The sequence below is a fragment of the Microchirus variegatus genome (assembly GCF_963457635.1).
Source record: "Microchirus variegatus genome assembly, chromosome: 8".
In the NCBI taxonomy this organism is placed as follows: Eukaryota; Metazoa; Chordata; class Actinopteri; order Pleuronectiformes; family Soleidae; genus Microchirus; species Microchirus variegatus.
In genome coordinates this window covers 27,310,217-27,337,347 of record NC_139809.1, presented here as the reverse complement: position 1 = coordinate 27,337,347, position 27,131 = coordinate 27,310,217, and the positions used below count along the sequence as shown (strand labels likewise).

The window sequence follows — 27,131 nt, the reverse complement described above, 5'->3', positions numbered from 1 at the left end:
TTAACATTCTTTAAAAAGCATGTGGTGATTGAGACTTTCGGGCAGGTTCTGACACAGATGCTCATTTTGCATCAGAGGTCTGAATGTATCATTAAAAAAAAAAAAAATCCCATGCATTTAACAACTCTTATAGTGTTAAAATGTAGGAGATTGTTATAAACTTCCAAACGATTTTCTTTGAATCTTTCCATTATAAGAGCCATATTACGTGTATGACTGTTTTGCCAAGGTGTAGGAATTAAGAAGTGCCATCTCCTCTTGTGATGGTTTCATGTTAAACACAAAAATGAAGCCCACATTTTTTGCATCTATTTTTTCTATCAATACAAATGCGACATTTTGAAAAGTTGTCGAAGTAGCTTTCAATTTTTTTTTATCAATGAAATGTCTATGTGCTTTTCAATGAACCGAAAATAAACAGAAAACAAGGGCAATCAGAGATGGCAGACTTCACCCCATTTACGCAACAAGCCTCTGGCGGCCTCTGCTGGTCACATTGGCAAATTCAATTGTGGAAGCACAAACAAACAGACAGACAGAGCCACTAAAAACAAGTGGGAGTGACGTGACACTGACTTTAATTATAAATTACATTAAGCATTGAATAGTTTGCTGCTAACCTGACATACAATTGTTCCTCATGAACTATATATTGCGACACATGACTGACATGAACGAATAAACTAATATTCATATAATAATTGTATATAATATCATCTTCAGTGTCTGGTCCTTGCTGTCATTGAATGCCTCATTAGCTATTCAGTGCATGCTGTTTTTTATTCAGATACAAATACAAGCTTCATACCTGTGTACAGAAGCTCACTGACTCACTTTAATGCGCTCACAAAATGTCCACATTTTAAAGTTACGTGTGGTATGTATGCTTTCAATCAGTCAGCGAGGGATAGGTGGATATAGAGAACAGAGGAGAGGTAGACATAGAGAATCCTGTTGGCATTACTTCTCTTTAATCTTCTTTACGCAAAAACCAGGCTGGCATACTGATGGTGGAGAAATGACCTAGATTTCTCACATTTATACGAGCAGCACAAAACAACGACTGAGTTGTTGAATTCTATTTGGTATGATTGCTCTTTGTTTGAACATTTTCATTAGCTTTCTGGTGCCTTGCCTTGAGAAAGAGGACAAAGGACTGCCATCAAAAATCCGTCCTTTAAAGGTGAAGTAAGTAGATTATAGTGCCATCTAGAGGAGAGGCTGAAATTTACAACAAAGAACTGCTCCTCTGCTCACCCCCTCCCTTCCCTGAGCGCTACGGTATCCTCAGCCGGTCAAATGTCGTCCTCGTCGTCTTTCTCCGTGTCAGCAGATGAGGTTGACGCTTGATTTGTTCTCTCGCGTTTGTCCTTACAGGCTCCGGTAGAAATATGGCGTCTCGCTGCTAACAGTGGCAATGCAACCACGGCCCGCGACCATGTTATTTTACATGACTTTTTGAAACACTACGAAAATGAAACAATAAATATTATACAGCGACTAGACAATGCAGGAGCACATAATATGTATAAAAAATTATTAGTTATATAAACCCAAAAATACTACACAGAGTCCCTTTAAACAAATAAATCTTACGCAGCCACTGTTTTACTCTCAACGCGGCACTGACAACAGGGCTATTTTTACTGTTCGATGCTTCATCTGCTCCCACTGGAATGAATCATACTGTTTCAATTCACGACAACAAAACACAACACGACTGCTGCCACGATCTTTGTGGAATGGTCACACTCGACTGCGGATCTGCACTGAAAAGGTAAAGGGGGACTAGTGAGTGTGATCAGGGTGAAAACTCTTAGCTCTGTGTGTAGATGCAGTCACTGAAAACCCTGCAGAATGCTGGAACACAGCAGCAGCTGTAACTGTGTGATGTTAAACGCTCCCTTCAAAAGTGCTCATCTCTGGAGGCATCTCATTTTTAAATCAGTCTAACGGTATTTTGGAAGAAACAGCTGCAGAAAATGTGCGTGGGCAGGAGCTAAAACAATGAAAGTCAACTTTTTGCATGCATCTGTTTTGGGGGAATATAGAATTTTGACTGCAGTAGCAAGCAAATAAAGAGGACTATTCCCACTGTGCAAAACTGTAAAAAGGTGATTTTCTTATTTCTTTCCTTTTCCTCAAGTACCATCTCCTCTCCCCTGATCCGTGCTCCCCTCAATTTACCGTTCCTCATCTCGACATTGCACTTCTCCCTTCACTTCACCTCTTCTCAATCTCCTGTTTCCCTCCGTACTCATCCGTAAACATGGAGTAATGTTATTTTCCCCAGAAGGAAATTCAAGAGGGCACAGCAACATAAAGAAATGCCACTTCACATGCACCTGTTTTGGGGAGGAGGAAGCTCAGGCACAGAGGGCAGCCGTAACTGCTCCAGTGGGATGCAGGAGTCAAAAACCCTTAATCCTTGTGACATTTTGGTCCAGACTTCTTATCAAAGCCTGCAGATTGCTGTGTTGCATGACACAGGGGAAGACATGTTTTTCTGGGAGAGACTGATGGAGCCGGAGAGGCAGGGAGACAAAGAACCAGAGACAGACAAAGAGAGACAAGCCGGTGTTGTGTTACTCAAAGGACTGAAATTGTAGGAGGCTGCAGGTCTTGAATCAGAAGAATTGCTGATTAACAGCACAGCATCCCTCAGAGACTAGTGTCTCCTCTATTTCCATGTCTGCATCACATAGTCTCCATTCAAAATGCAAACACCATCATGTCCTCTGCATACTGCGTCCACAGTGATGCCTTCTGTATCCTGAGGCTCAGTGGTATCAAAACCTTTGACACCCGTCACAGACAGCTGGGTGTTCACTTTTCCCTTGCGGGCATGGTATTTATACAAACCCAGCATGCAGCAACTCCTCCGCCTCTATCAGCCTCCACCTTGCACCCTCTCTGTCCATATCATACCTCCACACATCACCTCCTCCTGGATTTGAGCAGTCGTATTCCAGGAGGGTGGGTGCCAAACATTTCTGCAGGCATTAAACTAAGGGGAATACAGAGAGGGAAACAACACGAGATACATTTTGAACCGGAAAAAGACATGTGCCTGAATGTGAAAGGATAATATAAAATGTTTCCTTAAGCCATTTTACACCATCTCTCACCAATAAATGGAGTCACACAGTGTGTAAATGTTTCTGTCTACCTTTTACAAGAGTTAAAAGAGTGCCTTGCTGTGCTGGAGGCTTGTCTGCCCTCAGATGAAATAGAAATAGCCGAGGAGCTGAAAGACAGAAGAACAAGTTCACTGGCTGAGTAGAAAACAGCTTCTTTTTGTCACCGTCTTGATAAAACATATTTGATGATCGTATGTCAAGATGAGTAGAATCAGGGCATCACAAGGCACGATAATGTCCTGCTGCAAGAGGGAGGAAAAAAAAATAGAAACTACCATACCTGAAAGAGTTTGATTACACACTTTAGATAGCTTTCAAATCCTGTGAGTGTGGTCGAGAGCACACATTTTGGTTCACATCCATTGTTGTGAGGACATTTTGATGTTGTGAAGGTATTTTAGCAGGTCTACGCAACTTTAATGGGTCTGTTTGAGGGTTCGGAAGTGGTTTAAGGGTTAAGGAAGCGTGTGACAAGCGGCATAAACACTGACTCATAGAGACCAAGGGCCAATTCCAATTCCTATCTTAACAGTCAAGCTCAACCCTTAATCTTAACTGGCCCTCAAAACCAAGTGTTGAGGGTTATTTTGTCACTTAGAAATGGGACACCCCTTAAATGCAGATATGTCTTCAGACTGTAGGGGGCAGAATAACGTGAAAGCTGCGTCCAGAAGAAGAACACATTTACGTCACGATTATTTATTACGATCCGTTTGTCAGTCAAGTTATTAGGTTGTCAGTTAGTTATAAGATGATACTCATACAAATACCACAACCACGGACATATTCAGCTGACAGTTACCACACACCACGGCTTATTGAAAAGTAAACGATAGCAAATGATCGCTTGTCCGCACCGGCTGGCTATTGACAAAAGATCGTAAAATAAAAATAAATGTTACTCAACAATGACGTTAGTAATCCATAATATGGGCCTAAACTAAGATAATACAATGGTTTTCATCATTTCTCTATTAACAAAGAAAATACTTAATTTGTAGTGTACGCGTATTGCTGCCTTCAGCGCCGTCTTTGTTATGTCAAAACACGCATAGCATTCTGGGTAGCCCTTGCTCCTAAGGGTGGTCTCGGAAAATCTCGAGGGCGATACAGCCCTTAAACTGGCCCTTTAACTTAATTTTTCTGAGAATCGGGACAGCACTTGCACTAGAGGGAGCGCGCATTTTTGAGATTGAGGGTTAAGCAAGGAATTGGAATTCACCCCAAAACTTTGCCCTAATGAATCGGAAAGTAATTACCGAACAACTTGTTGAGATTAGGGCTAAGATTTGAATTGTCGTTAGGTTGAGTTTAATTGCTTATGGTTAAAGTTAGTCCTAACACTTTGGTTAAGCTGTCCAGATGAAAGGAAGTCCTTAAAAGGATAGCTGCACAAAACCTAGGTGTGTGTGTGTCTGTGTGTGATGAAATACCATTAGTTTACCCTGCAATAGCTCCAGCAAGGTGAATGCTGTGAAGTTCTTGTTTCAGTGACAAATGATGTCAAGCTGAGGTCAGTCACTAAGCGCTCATTTCAATACGGCCAAGATGAATACCTAAGCATTTCATTTATGCTCAGTGTTTGCTCAGAAGATTACATTATTAATCCACAGGAGGACAGAGGATTATGGTTTATGGCCTGACACATTCAGAAGGCACAGCTGGGACAAACTAAATTGAGGTCATATACTTATCGGTCAGGTTCTGAGTTCTTAGATCCTTCATCTCCAGTCACAGTAGCACCGGTATCTTTCCATAATATAGCCACAGCTGGATGATCAAACACGTATTAAACTAGGGATAAACCTCATGTTCGAAGCACTTGGTGAACCTAAACCAGTGTGAGGAATGCAAACATACAGATGTGACAGCAGACAAATAGACACATGAATGTTTTATATAGTATTCCCATTTTGTATGACTTGATGTAGTCAGTGCTTTATTATCTTCGATCAGAGGGTGGCAGTCAAGTGCATGTCTGGGCTCTATGATGGCGTTACCACACAGCATCACATACAGGATGAATTAATAATTTGTCTGTGCAACAAACTATAAATCAGGTAAAACAGTTGTTGTTTAACCCTCAAAATCAAAATATTCTACAGATAAAAACTGTACTTAAGTCTATCAATAAAGAGTTTTAGAGGTTTGATGTAAATAGTTCAGACCATAGATGTAAATAAATCAGAGCAGCACACCAACATGTTGGAAAAACACTAAAACCAAGGCCCACACCTACCTACATTTGAGCAAGAATAGAACACTGAAGTAAAAAAAATAACATTAAAATTAAAATACCAGTGAATAATTATTATAAAAATATCCCAAAAATAATTGGGATTACCATTTTTGGCTCCATAGTTTAAAAATAAACACAGTGTGTATCAATGACATGAAGTGAGATATAAAGTACTTTGAAGGGATCTGTGAGTAAGTATTATTTATAATAATATTAAGGTAAACAAACAGACTAATCAACTATCATAGTCTAAAAGTGAGGCATCATTTATTTAGACATTTGCATTTTATTTTCGTTTTTCATCCAGGACACAAACTACACACTAACCAGCCACTTTATTAGGTACACAAGGCCACTAATAAAGTGTCAGAAGTAACATTCACTCCACTCCATCTGCTTTAGAGTTCAACATGTTGTGTTCAGAGATGGTCTTTTGTATACCTTGGTCGTAACAAGGGGTTACTGCTGCCTTTCTATCATCTTGTCTGGTCGTTCTCCTCTGACCTCTGGCATCAGCGATGTATTTTTGCCCACAGAACTGCAGCTCACAGGATATTTTCTCTTTTTTCCGACCGTTCTCTGCAAGCCCCAAGAGATGGTTATGCATGAAAATCCTCGCAGATCAGCGCTTTCTGAAATATTCAGAGCAGCCGTCTGGCATCAATAACCACATGCCACATTCAAAGTCAACCAAATCACCTTTGTTCCTCATTCTGATGCTCAGTTGGAAATTCAGCAGATCGGATTCACCACGGCTACACGTCTGTAGTATTTAAGTTGCCGCCGTGTGATTGGCTGGTTGGATAATTGCGTTAATGGGCAGCTCAACAGGTATACCCAAAGAGTGGCAGGTGTGTTTGGAAAATGGAAGAAGTTCTCGATAGAAAAATGTTTAAAGCTCACATAGAGTGGTCCTGTTGCCCATATATGTGAGTTATGGAGGTCTACTTACATACATTAACTTTTTTTTATGGTCAAAAACCTCCTAGTTGCTGTAAACGAGTCGATAGAAATCCTCTTTTCTGACGCTGTTCCCCAGCCGCGATATTTCAGACTCAACTCTCACCCCCAGAAGACAGACTGTGTTGTGATTAGCCAGCAAGTGACATATTCAGCACGTCAGCTCTCAGAAGCGCAGCTCCCCCCTCTGGAACGGTGGATGCACTGCTACTCATTACCAAAACATTGTTTTAACAATGTTTAAAAATAGCTTCTTCATGACTCCCCGCCGCAGTCCCTTTTATGACTTTGACCCGGAGTCAGACCCAGAGTCAGAAGACACTGTCGCTCATGAAACACCTCCACAACGGACGTTATTCTTCTGAATAACGATCTGCTGTTCCGGAGAACCGTTGTTTACGTAACCGGACTGGGTTTTTTCAGAGATCTCGCTGAGCCCCGAGATTACAATAAAACACAGCGTTCTCAGCAGTGGCTGAACTGTTTGTTTAGAACCTTCAGGACTTCGTAAACAAGGTAATGACGCAGATACACACTAAAAAAACAGCGTTAATTGGAACTTCCAGTCTAGGTCCGCTTTAACACAGATGCACAGTGAGTGGCAACACCGAATCTTAAAAGACTATAAATGCACTATACAAAAACAATTTAAAGCTGCAGTATGCAACTTTTTGCTATGTTATTAAGTCTTCAGGGACAGAAGTGATGTAATGTTATGTAATGTAGCCTTCATCTGGAAAACAGTCTCTGTAAACAATACTCACAATACTCACAGACCTGAGTGACATTTTTGAGTGTTTTGAGCAGTAAAACTGTTTTGCAGCCGTCTCAATTTACCCGCACAATGTTCCATCTGTCTTGATATATATATATATATATATATATACATATATATATATATATATATATATATACATATAATATATATATATATATATATATATATATACATATATATATATATATATATATATATATATATATACATATATATATATATATGTAAAAACAAATCACTTCCTGTTGAGGGAATGTCTGCACATCCTCAATCAAAACACCACAGTTATAGCTCACCCAATTACATTACATTTGATGTAAACACCACATACAGTCGGATATTACTTATGATTACATCACATTGGCTATTTCAATTCATTCTTTATACTTACACTTCTTATAATCTGAGAATAATTAGCCATATTACATGTTTTTTTTTTTTTTTTTTTTTTAATTGTTCCCTCATTAGACAGCGTGAGAAACGACTTCTCTTTATCAAATTAGAACAGGATGAAGTGAAGGGGAAGTGGGAGAATATTATAGGAGAGCTTAACAAATTCCCAGGGCTGCGCGTTCAGCCATTGGAGGATGGATCACACCAGTACCAAGCCACGGCGAGAGGAGACGTCGTCATCCCGCCTCCTCTGAGCCCAGCGCGCGGCTGCGATTGGATGTCAGGCTTTTTCCTCCGTCCACCCAGGTTAGGTTGCTCTGCAGCGTTAAGAAGCTCAATTGATGGGCGTACTGAGCTGTTTGTGTGTGTGTGTGTGTGTGTGTGTTCGTGAGCAGTAAAAGGAGAGATAACCCTTTCACCGTAACAAAACAAAAAAAACCATGCTGTTCTGCGCCGCAGCTCGTTGCCCGTTCCTCCGCGTCACCTCTGCTCAAGCTCGGCTGCTTTTTCCTCCGTGCGCGCAGTGACGGGCGCGTTATTTTGGACGATGCTTATTGCGGCGTTTAAAAAAAGACTCATGACAGAATAACAACACAGGGCAGTGCATCGCTGTCAGCGGCACGCAAAGCCCCGTCAGTGTCTATCTGTCTCTATCTGGATGTGGATCGCTGTGCGCGCGGCGCACGCACGCACGCACGCACGGGTTAACCGGGACACTTTGGAAGAATTGGGTGAAAATGCACCTGCCGTGAGACGAGGACCAACCGGAGCACATGGAAATCCCTTCCCTCGTAAAGTCGCATCTGGATATTTTATCACTTTTTGTTTTTCCCCACAGCCATGGACTACCCACCGTTTTTAATCCGCTGCTTTTTAATATTTACTCATCGCGGCGGGGCTTCACTCCCTCCAGAGTACGAGGAGGATGACAGCTGATCGCCCCTCCTCACACGGGACTCCATCTGAATCCACTGCCGAGTCAGTTTTAGCTGTTCAACAATAGAAGAGAGCGCTGCTGAGAACTGGGAGCGAGAGCTGTGACATTTGATGATCCCTTTAATTTTTATTTGTCCTCATTTGGGAAAGATTAAATCACTGGATCATTTGTGCAGGAGCTGCTGCTGCATTCGAGAGATGTCCGATCCTTTCTCCTCCTCATGCTCTTTGATACTTTGCTGATACATTAATCAGCTTCAGTGGGATTTATGGAGATTATCGCTTGACTGCTATTTTGTTGCCCGGGTCACACTCTTAACTGAACTTAGCGGCTTTTGATCGGCAGCCCTTTTCCCTTTTCCCTGCTGCTGCCGCCGCCGCCTGGAACACTCCGGCTCCCTTTACAAAGCCCCGCTATTCATAAATGGAAGGAGCATTCATGAGCAATGACCGCCACATAAGTGTCCGGTCTCAGATCTGAGGAGACGCACGGTGAGGATCGGGGCACAATGAGACGCGCTTAGTTCGCCTCTCTCTCCCGTGGTTTTACGCGCGCGCTTGCCCGGCAATGTCGACGCTGTGACCGGAGCTTCGATAGCAAAACATAACGCAAAATAACGCCCCAAAAATCGACCACTTCTAACGAGCACCCGTTTCGCCAGACTACCGGGGTGACTACCGGAGGATGTTCGAGCGAGGATGCTGCGCTTCCCCGTGAAGAAGATCCGGAAGCAGTTCAAGCTCCTGCTGCTGCTGGTTCTGCTCACCTCCGCCGTGTGGTTCACCTACCTGCACATCAGCCAAGGCAAGACCATCAAACTCCACTTCAACTACGGAAAAGGTAGGCGCTCCTCAGAGAAAACAGCACGATTATTTGCAGATTATTGATGTTTTTGTTATGTAAACAAGACCTTATCTTGTTTTAAGTGTCCAGCTCACACTCTGTCACAGTGGTTGGTTCATCACACTTATTAAATAATAGACAGATTAATCAATAATGGAAAAAAACTCAGCTTTTTATTTAACCAGATATAATCATTCCTTTATTGGTCCATAACCTACATCCCCTATTTAATATACTCCAAACATGTTGTTTACTTTTTGGATTAAGATCAACAGCAGTGGCCAAAAACATTACCTTCTTGGCCGAGGTAAGAGCATAATCCTGAGTTGCTGCCTACTGTCTATTCATCTCATGTGTTCGACTTGTACACAAACTTTTTCCGTCTGATGGAAAAGACTCAGAGTCCCTAAAACATTTAAAGGGGACGTTTACCGTCCTGTTTATGAATACTACAGCAATACCTCGGGTGATTATGCTATAAAGTAGTGTAGCATCACTATAAAGTCATCACAGAGTACGTAGAGCTCCGGCAGGACTATTATAGGAATATTAAAGTGACACCACAGGAGATAATAATGCTATAAAGCATGATAAGGCCACCATAAACTCAGTAGACACAATCACAGATAGGTCCTGTAGGAAAGAATCATAGGTGTCACAGATAGTATAACTCATAATGAGGTCAGGATAAACACCACAGACACACACAATTGTTATATAAATACTTCTACATTGTCCTCCCTCGGGTAGTGTGGACGGGCATAGGAGCAGATATATGCCACGAGAAGCAGTAACACAGAGGCATCATGTCTCATAAATTTACAATGGCTTCCTTCTCCGGGCTAAGTAAAGAGTGCTGTGGTCTCGGGGCCCGGGTCGAAAAGCCAGGCCCGTTGCCTTCAACATTAATAATCAAAGGGCTGTTCATGAAGGTGGCTTCAGAGGTCACAGGGATGGCAAACGCACTTGGGAAAAATATATGAGCGGGCGAGCAGCGTCCAGCAGACATCCACCTGCTACCAGACAGGCTTCTTATGACCGAGGCTTTGATGATGTGCAGCACCAGCAGCTGCTCTTAACAAAAGATGATGGTGCATGATGAGTATTTTTCTCTCCTTTGTTTGCAGGCAATGTTTGATGTTGCAACAGTAGATTTTTGGTTGGGACCTGTAGTACACATGCTCCCCCAGTGGCTGCATATATTGTACTGTAGTCAATTTAGAGTGTCCAATTGGAGTATCCCAGCCCTTGACCTGAGGCGACTTGAACCAACAACCCTTCAGTCAAAAACCAAGTTCTCTGTCTGCTTGTTCATAGGCTGCCAAAAAGTAAAATTCAATATGATCCACAGAATCCAAATATCATGTAAATACCTCTCAAAGCACAGGTGTCACACTTTAAATGCATGTAACTAGGTGGCAAATGCAAATGTTCTACAGGTAATAACAGCTACATTGCTGACAGCACAATACTCTGCCAAAACATCACAACTGAAAAAAACATTACAGATTTAAAATTTAAGGTGTATGTTGATGTAAAGTACTGTTTTTACGTGAATTTTCCGCACAGAAATATCTCAGTTACTACTTAAACTACTGTTACTGACACTGGACGATGTGTGTGTGAACACAGGGTTTAGGCTAACTCTTTATTATCATCACAGTTGCTTAAAAAAAAAAAAAAAAAAAAAGAGAAAAGTGTTGCCATACACCCCGAAAGTTATCTTTAGATCCTCGTAAAAAGATAATCTTCCACCATAAAAATCGCTGATCCAGTGTTTAACGTAGGGCGGTGGTAGGACTCTACACCTACTACTGATTTGACACGGGTTGATGGTGTAGTCTGTCTCTTGCAGCTGTCCGTGTAAAGTGATACCCTTCTGTGATTATGTATGTCCTTGAAGTGCACGCGCACACATGCACGTGCACGCACGCACGCACACACACAGCTTTGTAGTTACCACTGCCAAATAGATATTTTATATTTTTGGCCCCCTTTGTGTGTGAGCAGCATAAGTTTTCTTGGGATGTTGAAAAACAATTCTAAACTTCATTAATAAATGAAAAACTCAAATAATAATTCTTCCAAAAAAAGAAGAAAACATGCATTTTTGTTAATAACTTGGCAAAAAAGGGTGCCAAAAAGCGAACGGTAAGGGCTGGTTATTTTGGCACTATTCTTAATGGAAATGCAAAAATACCATTCAACTTGGTGAAAAATTTGAACTCCCATTTTGAAGCCTTGACTTTTATGATTTGACACTGTCTTTATGGAGGTTTTGGAACTGAACATATGTTTGACAACACCGGCTTTATTTATATATCTATCAAAGTTACAAAACTGACACTTTATGCATTTGAAGAAGACCTGAAATAAGCATTTGAGACCCTGACTCCTCTTTTTATGGGTGGTGTAAATCAAATGAAAAGTAGGCTCATTTTCCCATAGACTCTAACTCTAATGGACTTCTTTTTGCAACCAGTGGAGTTGCCCCGTGGCGGCTATTTAATACATTGAATTGTCCAGGTTGGTCCCATCCGACTACATCCACTTCTAATGTACAGTCTATGCTTGAATCATGAGGAGAGCTGAAGGCTGAGGATAAAAAAACAACAACACCATGTCCTTGCAGTGAATCCCACGTCCATAAAGCTTTTATTGTTTTTCATAAATCAACCGAACAAAAACCGCACATAAGAAAACCAAATTGATTGCAGGTTTTGTGCATGTGGTGATTTGTTCTTCCCTCCCTGTACTCGCGTAAAGGTGACGGCTGATGTAATGACCGGGTCACTCCTGTAGAGGCAGATTGACAGCAAGTTTTTGCTTCACGAACGAGTCGCTGCTGATTGTTTGCAGTCCCTCTCAGGTCATGGATTCAGCACAGCAGATTCAGGTGTCTGGTGGTGTCTGGAAGGAGGCTACTATGTTGTACTGGTCTGGGTCTGTGTGTCTAATTGACTGTCTTTCATTTAGCAGGCGTCTGAGCAGGTCAACTCACTTAACCTCTTATGAATAACACGTCCCCTCTCGCACTAAGGGTTTCTAAGTGAGATGTAGCCATTAGTGAATATGGGGCTCTATCAAGTGTGTAAATATTCACATCAGGCTGGTAGTATTCTCTCCACACAATAGTCTTCATTGATCTCTAGCACAGAGGTGGAGCAGGTAGAAATAATTATAATTTCATCTTTGGCCAGGATCCTCCTTTATTTGAATATGAAATGACAATTTGTCAAATTTCCATTTCCGCTTATTCTCATTTTGGAGCAAGTTGGATTTAATCACGGCCAAATCCTGTCCCTCAGCAAACACCAGGATCCGACTGTGTGTAGTAGTAGTAGTGCTTCATTCACTAATGTCTTACTGGCACATGACCAGCAAACTTATGAGAAATATAAACATCTTGGCATCAAGCACCCCACTGAGACTTGGTCTATTTAATTGTGAGTAATGATATGAGAAGTGAGTCGAAGACAGTTGACAGCAGACGGTTATATCAAGTGTTTTAAACTTCTCCTCACCTCAGTGTGCTCCTGACTTAATTGACTGGGTTAATGTGGCAGCTGAGACCTGAAACTTGGAGAATAGACTGTTTTAACGGCTCCCAGTGGAGTCCTTCATGGCAAACAAATGTGTTTTTGTATATATTCCGCTACCTCATAAAATGTTCTCAATACTCTCATCTGTTAGAGGAGCCCTGCTTCTTTTCGGGGCTGTAACATTTAGATGGTAAGTAAACATCTAATACTACATTAATAAGCACCATCAACTAAAGTAATTGGTCTTTTCTCATAATAGGGGCTATATGTAAAATATGTACAACTGCAGCTAATAGCATTTAAAATCTGCAGTCCCAATTCAAAAGTGTTGGAAAGAGAGTGTTGGATGCGAGGAAGCGACTGAAGCATGGAAACAAGGAGCTGTCAAACTGCTCTGAGCTGTAATGGTTGCTGGGTGGTGGTGGGTGATGCAACAGACCAAAACACAAACTCAGAACGTAAACAGTTTGTGGGCTGTAAATTAAAAGCTAAATTGAGAATATACTGGACAGCACAGCATGGTTACTTAATGACTTAATACATTTCTTACATATACCTTTTTTATTATTATTATAAGTTCAGCTTCATGCAACAAACATATTGTTTGGTTTGGGTACAAAACAAAACATTTGAGGATGCTGTCATTTTGAAGTTTGGGAAACACTGATTATTATTTTTCAGCATTTTATAAGATCTTTGTTCCATAAAAATCATAAAAATCAACAGATCAATTAACAAAACTATACTCACATAGGCTGAACATAATATTCAAACATATTTAAAGGGACACTGCGTAGTATTTATGGGTTTATATGACCCAAAATCCACTTTTGTATACATATTATGTGCTCCTGCATTGTCTAGTCGCTGTATAATATTTTTTGTTTCATTTTCGTAGTGTTTCAAAAAGTCATGTAAAATAACATGGTCGCAGGCCGCTGTTGCATTGCCAGGACGCCCATGTTTCTACAGGAGCCTGTATAGACAAATCCCAGAGAACAAAAAACGAGCGCCGAGACGAGGCTGAGAACGTATCTTTTTACGCGTTGAGAATGGAGGACCACACGTATTTTACAGCAGATAAAGGAACACCAGTACCTCACCGTACGCCCGTACCACGGAGAAAGACGACGAGGACGAGGATTTGACCGCTCAGGGAAAGGAGGGGGTGAGCAGAGGAGCAGTTCGTTGTTGTACATTTCAGCCTCTCCTCTAGATGTCACTATAAACTACTTACTTCACCTTTAAAATGATTAATGTGTGATATTTGTGCAGATCTGTGAGAAACAAAGATGTTCTCTTCAGTCTGTAGAATAAGATGTGTAAAGGGTCAAGACAATAGTTCATCTATAATGATATTTTGGCTTTAACAAATATTGCGCTGGCTGTGATGTCGCTCACCCAGTTTGTTTTCAGACGCATTCTTACCCTGGAGTCATATTATGTGCTCATTATTACCACAGTTTGATTGCTATGCAAGGAAATCAATCACGCAGAAGTGTCAGCAGGTCAATTTGATTCCAAAGCGTCATCGTTCAGACCGTCACCGGCCACAGCCGTATTGAAATGAGCCATCATTTTCTCCTGCTAAATTATTCAGCACAGGATGGAGCTGTGAGACAGAGTGGTGATAGGAAGATGGTTTAGTTCACTCACCTTCTTTGTGATTTCAGTAGAGAGAGAGTGGAGAGGAAGACAGGAGAGGAGCAGATCTAATCTCAGAATAACGATGGTGCACATGAACAGTATATGCTGAGAAGTAAGAAACCTTAAAAACTTGGCTATTTTTTTATCGTAACTTTCTCATATAACTAAAAGTAACTTCCCTAGAAATCATATCATCATGTTCGTGATGCGGAAACTTGATGGGTTTTGCCTTGTAAACTGCAGAATAATTATTATGTGTATGATTATCTATCATACTTCTTCCAGGACTTTGGTATTTATTTTATTCTCTTAAAAGTCAAGGTATAGGTGTTTTTCATGTGTTTTATTAATTTAATAGTTGTTAGATTGCACACACTCGCCTGGACTGGCCTTATTTAATCAGAATTTCAATGAGGAAGTGTGTGGGCAGGCAGCGTTGCGGCGCATATTTGATGAGCGCCACGTTTATGCAGCCACCCAGTTGTACAACAACCTCCCTGTTTCCCAGCATCAACAGGTCCACTGAGGAGGAGGAGGAGGAGGAGGAGGAGGAGGAGGAGGCTGGCTGCTGCATACAGGCCTCTATTGATTAACTATGATTGCGCACACAGATATGCACACACACACACACACTCAGCCACCCACCTCACAACACACAAATTCAGCGTGTTCCCAATATTTGTGTACAATTACACACGATAACACACACACAAGCACTTCATATCAACAGCGGTCTGAAGGCAGAAAGGAGGAAGTGTCACGGGCCTGGACAGAATGGCTGCTTGGTTTCCAACAGAGACAACATATGGGAGAGGGAGCGCACGCTGTTGCTCTGGTGGGATGTTGCAAAGTTTGTTGTAACAGGACCAGCGATTTAACAGGCTTTCAAGGAAACTTGAATGTGTTTCTAATATTAAAACAGACCCAACCTGTGGCTGCAGAGTCGTTGTGTTGTAGTATTATTATCTCTCGTTAGAAAGACAAAGAAAGACTCATTCACACTCTTTGCTACGGTAGTGGCAGTTTAGTCTGAAATCCAACTGGAGCATTTGACTTGTTGTATCTCAGTAGAAACACCCTCAAGGCTGGCTTGCTGTCATGGTAACCATGCCCTTCGATGTCACTTAGCCTAATTTTAGCTCTTGCGGTTCTCACGGTCGGTCAGCTTTACCTCAGCCAGAACAACTATAGTGGAAAAACTGTAAACGGCACCACCATAGTGTGTGTAAGGGCTTAAACACACACACACACACTGCACCTTTTCATGTCATCATTTATTCATGCAACAATTAATCCTGTCAGTTACCTTTTACAGATTAGTGAATAATGCAACTGTTCGGTTCCGGCTTGCATCCTTGATTTGTTATTGGAAGAGGCGAGAGTGGAAACAGAAAACACAAACAAACAAAGCTAAGTAAAAAAAAAAAGCAATTTCTGAGACGGTCATGCAGAATATCTCGGGTTTTTTTCTGACAGAGTTGGATTCAGTTGCTTTTATAATAACGTGGAGGCCAGCGTTTGTCTGCATGGACACAGTGACCATGTGGGCATGTTGAACCTGGGAACGTGAACCCACCTGGACGATGTGACTTTGGAAAATTGCTTCCATTGAGCTGAGCCTTTATATCACCATGGAAGAGCAATACTTAATATAATATTCAATTATGTAGCTGAATTAATGTTGCAACATATGTTTAGGACTGTCATGATTGTTTGGTTTAGCAATATTACTGATATAGTGCTGCCATCTGCCTGTACTGTGTCTTCCATTTTCAGATGAAATATGCATTAATGCATTTATTCTTGAAAACTGATCTATCTATAAAGCAAGTTGTGTCTGTCTGTGTGTCTGTGACGGGCATATCTCGCTGACCGTTAGTCAGGTCGCCCTAAGATTTTGGATATGGGTTGAGCATGGCCTGATGGTGTGCATCCTTGATTTTCACGACGATTAGCATTAGCATGGCTAGCTGTTTTGTGACTGTCAGTCACGCTGGAATCTCTCCACAAGGTGTATTTGTGTTGCGTTGTGCCTAATGAGGTTGCACAGTGTTTGTATAACATTCCCTATCGTGACATGACTGCTAACTTTAAGGACTGATGAGTATTTTGTTGACAAAACCTAGTTTTACCATGAGTAAGTGTTTAAAAAAAATTAAAAAATGTGTATTTTTCAGCTCCCACTATAGGAATACATACTTCCTATGGGCACTGCACTAGTAGAAATGTATACAAAACTGCAGCTTAAATGAAACACCAATTTAATTAATGATAATAATGAATAACTTACTGTATTTTGATGTCGTATTTTATGTCAGGTAGCATATGAGGTGTCAGTCCATTGGTACTTCCTGGCTGGAGAACTGAGACTATTACAGGCTCAAGCATGAATCTGCCCCACAGCTTATCTGACCAAGCTAGTAAATCTCTCCCTCTGGGTAATTCCACTCTGAAGTTGAACAATGTCCCCACAACAACTCATACAGCATCCTCAATGTGTCCGGGATGCTGTGTAGGACAAGCCTGCAGGAGGCTGAGATGAGGGACAGATTGAGAGAGGGTAAATTATATCAATAGTAAATAATTTTTTATGTGGCTATGCATTTGCTTAAATTCCATTGTTCATGTTCTCATGTTTTAGTATTCTCTTATTCTCATGTTCGTATAATATCTCGCCCTCACCATACTCAGTTTTTTTGTGGGTAATTGTTATGGCTGCGACCAACAATTATTTTGAGTTAACTAGTAATTGATTATTATCAACTAATTGCATAACTTAAAAAATAAAAAAGTTAAAGTTCCAAACATAGAGCCTAGAAGTCCATCGTTCTGTTTGGCAACCACGTTGTCCAGCAGAGGGCACTGTGAGCGCAGCGTGGCCTGCATTTATGTCCTCTTCTGCTCATCAAATAACAGTGTTATGTTTGTACAATGGAGGACACGGCACAAGCTAAACTGTCATCTTGTGCAGAAAATCAATAAAGACTCTAAAGCGTCAGAAAAGTGACGTGGACGTATTGACAGCTGTTAGCCGAGTAGTGGAATGTAAGCGCTGGAATTAGCAGAGCAAACAGACGGTGGAGGCACGGGCACACAAATGTCACTGTCATCATAGATGGGGTAATGATATGAGATGACACACTCTGTATCTGTATTGTTCATCTCCTCAGTGTGAAAAAGGTGAGCAATGATGTAACCAACAATTACTGACATTTAAATGTGTCAGCAACACATTTTTAACATTGAGAACATTGGTTCTCAAAGTGCGGCCCAGGGGCCAATGGCGGCCCGCAGAAACATTTCTGGCGGCCCGCGGTGAATTACAGTTGATAGTTTTAATCCAGGAGCTACTAAGCTTGTTAAATGTTTATTGGACATTACTGGATACAGACCAATGAGTGTAAACAAAAATAGAGTATTTAAATGGTTTCTATATGGTGAATTTTAGTGTATTATTGGGTTATAAGCTGGTAATAAGCAGATAGCTACAGCCCCCAATTTCTATTTACACAGTAGATATATGGTAACAGAAATGTGTTACTTGGTATTAACCTGTAAGGTTAGAACAATGGGTAATTTACCACAAAATTATAAAGCGTTATTATATTAATGCTTAAATTACATTATATTAATGCTTATATTACTTAACGCTAAACTGTAGAACTGCAATCTGGTCATTAAAATGATTACAAATGGCATTTATTTCATTATGTATTTTTTTCTTTTTTTCCCCTTTGGCGCCCCTCAGTCCAATGTTGGGTCGTAAATTGGCCCTCGGGTATCAAAACTTGGAGAACCCCTGCCTTAGAAGTTTTACATTTTTCAGTTCAAATATTGGTCACTTAGGATGCGTTGCATTCACATATCCACACTAGTTAGTTTAGCTAGTCGTTTCAAAACGAGCGTATCGCAGACGACACGTTTGTGCGAGCATGGAGCATTATGGATTTGTGTTATCAGAACAATTCCAACATTTTCTGAAAGCTGAGAAGTTGCAAGTCAAAAGCAACGTGTGTTTATTACGGTAATTTCACTCGCACCATCAAGGCACCGGCTCTGCCCCATTCAGATGAGAGTTCTGGCTCACTGCCGCAGCTTTTGCTGCTGGAGATTTGTCTGTATAGTGTGCGTGTGTGAGAGAGAGCGAGAGTAAGTGAGTCAAACAGACATTAAGTGTTAAAGGCAGAGTAATGCTTGTGTGTGTGTGTGATGCAGTTTGTTTTCTGCAAAGTGTGTAATTGCGTATGTCTGTGAGTGTGAACGTCCCTGATCTTGCTGCCGTCTGCACTTTAGCCCCAGTGTTTAGCCGAGCAGAAGAGGAAGCAGCTGAATGATGGCAGTGTCTGCCCGCTGGCATGCTCGCCGCCAATGGGGGGGGGAATGAGCGTTTGGGAAGGAGGCACAGGGCAAAAGAAGGACGCCCTTTTCACGCAACAGGTGGGACATGCAGCAGGATGCAATAGGAGGAGGATGTGGCTGTGACTCATAATAAAGCAAGTGCTTCACTGTGCACAGTCAGTGTGATATGTTTGTATGTACATTTGTTGGCCTCTTCTTGAGGTAATATGTGTACCAGTTGTGGTCCGGTGCTGCGTGCCCACTTTCTCCTCTGACTTCAGGCATCACAACGAGGCATTTTATTGTCTTAATAAGTAAATGACGCTCGCTGGATATTTTCTTCTTTTTTTGGAACTGTAAACTCTGTAAACCCTAGATATGGTTGTGCATGGAAATCCCAGTAGATCGGCTGTTTTTCAAACATCCAGACCAGCTGGTCTGACACCAACTAGCATGCCAAGATCAAAGTAAAAAAAAAAGAATGAATAAATAAATCACCTTTCTTCCTCGTTCTGATGCTTGCTGTGAACTTAACTGGGGGCCCACCAAAGCTCCACAGGGAGTTGTGAAGCCCTTTTATAATGTGTGATATAGATGATTCTGCAGTTACTTCATTTTTGTGAGAGAAGGAAACTAAAATGAATGTTTTTCAGCTTCTTTAGGTTAAAATTAATTTAAAATAAAATATGGGCTTCTTGTATCCCAAATGGTTAATTTTACTGATGTTTTTAATGATGCTAAAAGTATACATTCAGTTAATTAACAACAGTTAAATATTCCATGGTCTTAGTGCTTTTTTATTGTTAATGTTTTTCATTTACTTATAATTAAATAATACAAGACATTACAAGTATACATAGGGGTGTTCATCATCATGTCCATCCATCTGTTGTCTACCACATGAGGGTCACAGGGCTGCTGGTGCCAATCCCAGCTCACAGAGGGCAAAAAGCAGAGGTGGAAAAAGTACTAAAATATTGTACTCAAGTAAAAGTACCAATACTTTGATGAAATATTACTCAAGTAGAAGTAAAAGTAGTCATCTGAAAATGTACTCAAGTAGAAGTAAAAAGTAGTTCATTTGAAATGTACTTTAAGTAAAAGTTACTTAGTTACTTTGCGTGGGGTGTGAGGGTAGTAGAAATATGACAAGGGTTCAGAAATCCGTCACTTTTGGCCACGCCCTCTATGTTCACACGGCAGTGCTGGTGCTAATCACATCATCATTCGTCTGGTTCTGGTGTATATTTTCCCTGTAGGTCTTCATTGTGCTGAATTTTAATTGTTACTCAGTAACGGATAGGATTTTAAATTGTACTTAAAAAAATACAAAATACACAAAAAAAGTATTCAATACAGTAACTTGAGTAAATGTATTTCGTTACTTTCCACCTCTGGCAAAAAGGCAGTGTACATCCTGGACAGGTCACCATTACATATGTCCAACATCCGTCTATATCCCTGAATGTATTGAGCTGCTGCCATGTGATTGGTTAATAAGATATCGAGCATGTGTACCACATGAAGTTGCCAGTCAGTCTCGAAGTGTGATTCCTGCCTGAATGTGAACATACGATGTGAACTTGACTATGGAAAGTCAATTAGGCGCAGCCTGCTTACTAAATACTACAGGGGAGTCTAATAATCCTGCGATCACACTGTTAAATAATGCCATTAAGATTTAATTAAGACCAATTTCCACAGGAGATGACTCATAAAAACCCACAGAACTTGGACAATTTTCTAGGACACTGCTGGGAGACACAGAGGAGGAAACAGAGAGTGCGTTTGTGTTGAGAATTATGACGTGAGGAAGAGTCGCGGAGAAAAGAACGAGGTCCAAAGACGTCAGACATCACGTGGGAGTATCGATTGCAGAAGATCATAATCCCAGTCATGATGGGATTTGCCAGTTTCCCCATGCACGGCCTCACGTCTGCTCTTTAGTCCCCACCTCTGCAGAGGGATTTTTTTTTTTCATAGGGTTTCTGCACAGCGGCGATCTGTATCAGCTCCGGTGCTGCCTTACTGTAAGCGATCTGGTCCTTGCGAGATTTCAATCAATCCTCAAAGAGTGTGTCTGTGCACTCCCTGCTGCTCAGAATGAGCTTTCTGTAGCGGTGGTTAATGAAAAAGGTCACCTCTCCTCGAGGCTGAGCTGGCCTGCAACAAAGGCAGAGGAAGTATCAGAGGAGACCTGCAGGAAAACCTCAGAGACAAAGTTTTGAAGTAGGGACTGTTGGTCGCATCTTAATCAGCTTCATGGATTTTTTTCCCAACAGCTTTGTTTAAAAGTAATTGTGCAAATAGACAATGTGGAAAAGTAACTTGACCTCTTTGTTTGTGTCACCGTCTCGTTTCATTCGTATTTTCTTTCACACCTGTTTTCTTATTGTTCATCACCCACTTATCATTTACATGTTTGGGGGTCAGATCAGGTATGGATGTGTAAAGTGAATTAATGGATAGCTTCCTGAGGTTACATCGAGTGCAACATAAAACATACAATCCGACACTTTGGCAATACAGACAATAAGTTACACAATTACACGACATATTGGATAGATACATGAATATGCACAAAGGCCTTCTCAAGTAACCACCACATCTAAACCAGTTAGTTAAGCAACACAATGTTTTGGAAGAAATAATTACTAAATATTAAAAAAGTAGCGAGTTAATTGTTTTTAAATACATAAGAAGATTGTCAACAAAAGCTTTATTTTTAGAGGCATATCGCTAAATATAAAAGGAATATTTGTCTCTTAGAGCAGCGGTCCCCAACCTTTTTTGTGTCACGGACCAGTTTAATGTAAAGCAATATTTTCACGGACCGTTTTTTCTTGGAAGTCGAAGGCTCTTCTTCTGTCTTCTCCTTGGGCCTTTTTCCCTTTCCAAAGAGGGTGTTGTTGTTATTTACTCATTTTTGCTAGCTTGTAAGCTAAATTTTTGATTATCATGTGACCGAGACGAGTGTTGTTTCAAAATAAAAGATCTGTCAAACTCTGACAATCAATAAAATATTTTTATTCAGTTTTTATTCTGTACCAAATGACTCAGTGGTTTGGGACCTCTGTCTTATAGTATAAGACAAAATATGTTCAGGCCTTCAATAACGCGATTTCCTCGTGGTAATAATAATAATAATAATAATAATAATAAACCTTTCAGTTTCAATAGTTTCTTGCACAGTCGTGCTCGAACCCTACTTATTAAAATACATGGAGCTTTTGTATTTGTATGTGTACTTGTATGTGTGAGTTTGGGACAACAATTTGTTTCTCATTTTACCTGCTGTGTAAATGGGAAACAAAGATTCTACCTCAGACTGAGCCACACACCATGTTTCCAAATGATCAGCAGAACCCATCCGTGGAAAAGGGAAAGAGGAAAATCGAGATCAGGGAGACAAGATACAGCCTGAGACGAGCGAACAGATAGTGCCAAATTAAGGATTAATTCTAAAAGGGAAGGAGCGGTCGAAGCCTCTGTTGCCCTGTCTCCATGGGATTGATTGGGACTGCAGATGAGAGACTGGTGCAGGTGTTAAAGCAAATGCACTGAAGAAACTGGCAGTGGCAAGATGGAGGCTCATGTTGTTTGAATTGTCGTGGTGAGAGATTGCAAACAGCCAAAGGGCCAACGAAAATAAATCAAAAGAGATGTGTTTTATCAATGTTTTCAAAATGTTCTATATGGGAACCTGTTTTTTTTATTTATTTTAAAGATGGCAAAACATCGTGACCCAAATACCAACATACATCATGAACTGTGCATAATGTGGCGACTAAATTACAGCCATATCTATAACTTCTAATATGATTTTGAATGAGTACCCCAACTATATCCTGTGACCCATCTGTGGGTCCTAAAACAATTTCCTCCCGGGGATTAATAAAGTATTCTGATTCTGATTCTAACCCAATCTGTGGGAAACACAATGTGACTGAACGATGGTAATGAACATAATACACCAGCCTGCCAGGTCCTCTGATAGGTTTGTCCAGCTATGAAGGGGATGCACATACAGTACAAAAGTGGGGGGTCACCTATTCACTTTTTTTCTATTTTCCATTATATATAATAATTTTGCCCTTCAAAACTGTTTTCAGCTGTGCTAACATCATTGCACAAGGGTTTTCAAGGGTTTTCTAATCATCCAATAGCCTTCTAACGCGATTAGCAAACACATTGTACCATTAGAACACTGGAAATGGGCCTCTATACACCTATGTACATATTCCATTAAAAACCAGACGTTTACAGTTAGAATAGTCGTTTACCACATTAACAATGTATAGAGTGTATTTCTGATTCATTTAATGTTATATTCATTGAAAAAAGTGCTAAAAAATAAGGATGTTTCTAACTGAGCCAAAACCTTTGACCTGTAGTGTAGACTTGTAGATGCCGTTTCTGAGGTTTACAGATCTTTGACTGTTTTCAAAACTGATGCCGCCAATGACTGATCAGATATGATGTCGATTTAATGAACACTCTCAATTAAATACCACATCACACAGCTATTATCCAACATAAACAAATGTAACCTGATTGAATGGCCAACCAGTTTATCAGTCTATAGTTTTGACAGTTATTCTCTTTTGCTGTTGAGTTCCTTTATCTACTTTCTTTCTCATTCACCTTTAATGACTTTCGCCAAAGAGTCTAATACCAAATCCTGTACTTCATACGTATCTGAAAGGATTAAAGTGCCCAGATTGTGGTGGTGACTCCACTCTGCTCCAAGCTTCATACTTACTCTTATTCTCTTTTCCTGTATATCGCTGGAGCATTTTTCTAAATCCCATCCTAAATTCCCTCTTGGTTCCAACTCACCTTTGATCCAAGTTGCCTTTTATATCTGTCTGTCTCCATCTATATATTATTTTTCCCCCATGAAGTGTAGGAGTATGAGAGGAGGTGGAAGAACAAAGTACGGGACGAGGTTAGCACTTTGTCATCCTTTGGTGTTTTTGTCGAAAATACCTTTTTTTCTCTGCAGCTTGATTACTATGTGAGCTTCATGGAGGAGTGTGCACAGCACAGGCGGCTGTCAAACACTTCCTTTTGTAGCCTGTCGTGACAAAGTATTCTCTAAAGATGGGATGAAAACTTCCCGTTTACTCTGGAGCAGAGTGTTTGTATAACTGTATACTGGCTTTTGAGGGCGACCGATGTGCACTGAATTTTAATATTCATTAATTAACTTCTCTATAATTCATTGTGATTAGATAGCCTGTTTGGCCTGTATTCATTTTGTCATATATTTCTTGTTTATCCATCTATACCAAAGGCATAAAGCTGATAGGAATCACGTCACTAGTCATCCATGAAAGTGCTTTTCTTACTGATAACATTTTGTTTATACTAGCGTGTTTTCTTTTGCTGAGCAAAAAGGTTATAAAGCAGGTTATCAACACACTGCTCCTTCCCACGAAAATGAAAATAGTGAATAGTGGCATCTCTAACTATATCTGTCTCTTAAACTCAAAGTTTCCTTTCCCATACATCACTCTTGATGTTTTAAGATCTTGAGGCCGTTAAAAGAAAATGACTTTTTAATTGCTCGTATTAGATTTTCTCCTCTTTGGCTTGACGTCTTTGAAAGGACACTCGCTCACCTTCAGGTTTAATTTTTACTTATTATATTGCTGGATTTGGGCCAGATCATCAAATCATGAAAAAAAAAAAATAGAATCCCTCTTGAATCTCGACCTCCACTGGTTTTGTTTGATGTGCAGTGAATCAGATAGTATTCTCCATCTGACACGATGATGGCTGCAGCCGAGGGCACACCTGTAAATTCCCTCCCTTCATGGCCTAAGAGTCATGTTGATCTGGTATTTTCTTTGTTAATAGAGATATAAAAATTATGAAAACCATTGTATTATCTTAGTTTAGGCCCATATTATGGATTACTGACGTCATTGTTGCGTTACATTTATTTTTATTTTGCGATCTTTTGTCAATAGCTGGCCGGTGCGCACACGCGATCGTTCGCTATCGTTTACTTTTCAATAAGCCGTGGTGTGTGGTAACTGTCAGCTGAATATGTCTGTGGTTGTGGTATTTGTATGAGTATCATCTTATAACTAACTGACAACCTAATAACTTGACTGACAAACGGATCGTAATAAATAATCGTGATGTAAATGTGTTCTTCTTCTACTTTTTTGGAGTTGACAGACTGGACGCAGCTTCCGCGTTTTTCTGCCCCCCGCAGTCTGAAGACGTATCTGCATTTAAGGGGTGTCCCATTTATAAGTGACAAAATAACCCTCAACACTTGGTTTTGAGGGCCAGTTAAGATTAAGGGTTGAGCTTGAGGGTTAAGATTGAGGGTTAAGATAGGAATTGGAATTGGCCCATAATGTACGACGAGAGACTGATCGTTGAAGTGGAGAAAATCATTTATGACACCAGATCAACAGTTCTCCCACGTCGGAGAATGAAAAGAAGCTGTGTTGTTGTTGTTTCCTTTATACACACAGTCTATCGCGGGATCTCGCGAACTCCCGTCCGTTCAGGATTATTGCGCGATCTTCCGTGAATACCGCTGGCTCCCAAGGCACCGCTGCGCTGCTGTAACGCGCCCGTAGGGGAAATCCGCCTTTAGAAATGTATGAACATGTTTCTAGTCTGGGAACTTGGGTCAGGCACTCCTACTCTCCCAGCATCATGTGACATTTTTAAAAGCCAGCATGACAGAGGTGCCATTGTATTTCTAATGTCACCACACTTTCACCCACCTCCTCGTCAACCCTCAACCCTCTTGTCTTCCATTTCCCTCCTGCTCGCTGCTCATATTTTTTTTATTTGGTACCTCTGTCCTCTATTAGATGACATGTATGACATGTACCTCCCTTTGAGATCAAATTTTATATCTACAAATAAACTATTGGTAAAAGGCAATATTTTCATCTGCCTGTGTGTGACATGGAGACTCACCCTCCTCAGCAAAGCACCAAAGATTTGCTTCTATTATCTGTCTTGTCAAACATGGTGCTGCTACCACCCACCCTGCTGATGGGAAGGACAGCATTGTCCCACAAAATGGTTGCCAGGCACCGTGAAATCCTTAACAACCACACATCAGATCAGGATCGTCACACAACACTACTGACATTGTCCAAACATTTAAATGACTGGCATATTGTTTACCAAAGGAGAAAGGTAAATTACATTTTACCCACCAACTATGTTCCCAATTCCAAAAATAAGGGATCAATTTGGCCCTCCATTGACACCAGGTGATTTCTGAATACCTGTCTGTAAACAAGCATTTCAATCTCAACTATCTCTGGGGTGATTTCAAACCAATTTTTTTTTTTTACAGCTGCAGTCAGTCAATCCTGTTGTTCCATCTGGCAGATCAGCCAAATAAAGTGACACGCGCGTCGATGAAATCTGCCGTCCAACAAAATGTTGGCATTATTCCTCGAAAAACTTTCCCTAAAATAGTTTTATCGATATTGGATACTGTTATAAAACTGAAGTGTGTGCTTCGCGCAGCAATAGAGAGAGCGCGAAGTTACATCACAGAGAAGTAGCGTCTCAACCGAGTAGAAGTGCATCCCTGAATCTATCTGATCTGAACTGAAAGTCAAAAGTGAACCTGATATAATAAATGGGGCCAATTCCAATTCCTATCTTAACCCTCAAGCTCAACCCTTAATCTTAACTGGTCCGTGTGTGTGTATAAAGGAAACAACAACAACACAGCTTCTTTTCATTCTCCGACGTGGAAGAACTGTTGATCTGTTGTCATAAATGATTTTCTCCACTTCAACGATCAGTCTCTCGTCGTACATTAAGGGCCAATTCCAATTCCTATCTTAACCCTCAATCTTAACCCTCAAGCTCAACCCTTAATCTTAACTGGACCTCAAAACCAAGTGTTGAGCATTATTTTGTCACTTAGAAATGGGACACCCCTTAAATGCAGATACGTCTTCAGACTGTAGGGGACAGAATAACGCGAAAGCTGCGTCCAGTCTGTCAACTCCAAAAAAGAAGAAGAAGAAGAACACATTTACGTCACGATTATTTATTACGATCCGTTTGTCAGTCAAGTTATTAGGTTGTCAGTTAGTTATAAGATGATACTCATACAAATACCACAACCACGGACATATTCAGCTGACAGTTACCACACACCACGACTTATTGAAAAGTAAACGATAGCAAACGATCGATTGTCCGCACCGGGCCGGGTATATTGACAAAAGATCGTAAAATAAAAATAAATGCTACGCAACAATGATGTCAGTAATCCATAATATGGGCCTAAACTAAGATAATACAATGGTTT

The 27,131-nt window shown here is 40.7% G+C and overlaps 1 protein-coding gene across 1 annotated transcript in view; it reads left to right on the top strand.

The window, feature by feature from the left end:
- The first annotated feature begins 9,130 nt into the window (after positions 1-9,130).
- The window catches only part of b4galnt4a (beta-1,4-N-acetyl-galactosaminyl transferase 4a), a 188,881-nt gene continuing 170,880 nt past the window's right edge, over positions 9,131-27,131 (top strand). The window contains exon 1 of the mRNA XM_083894111.1: positions 9,131-9,287. Coding sequence (XP_083750237.1) covers positions 9,146-9,287 — 142 coding nt within the window. The 5' untranslated portion in view covers positions 9,131-9,145. The remainder of the gene's footprint in view (positions 9,288-27,131) is intronic.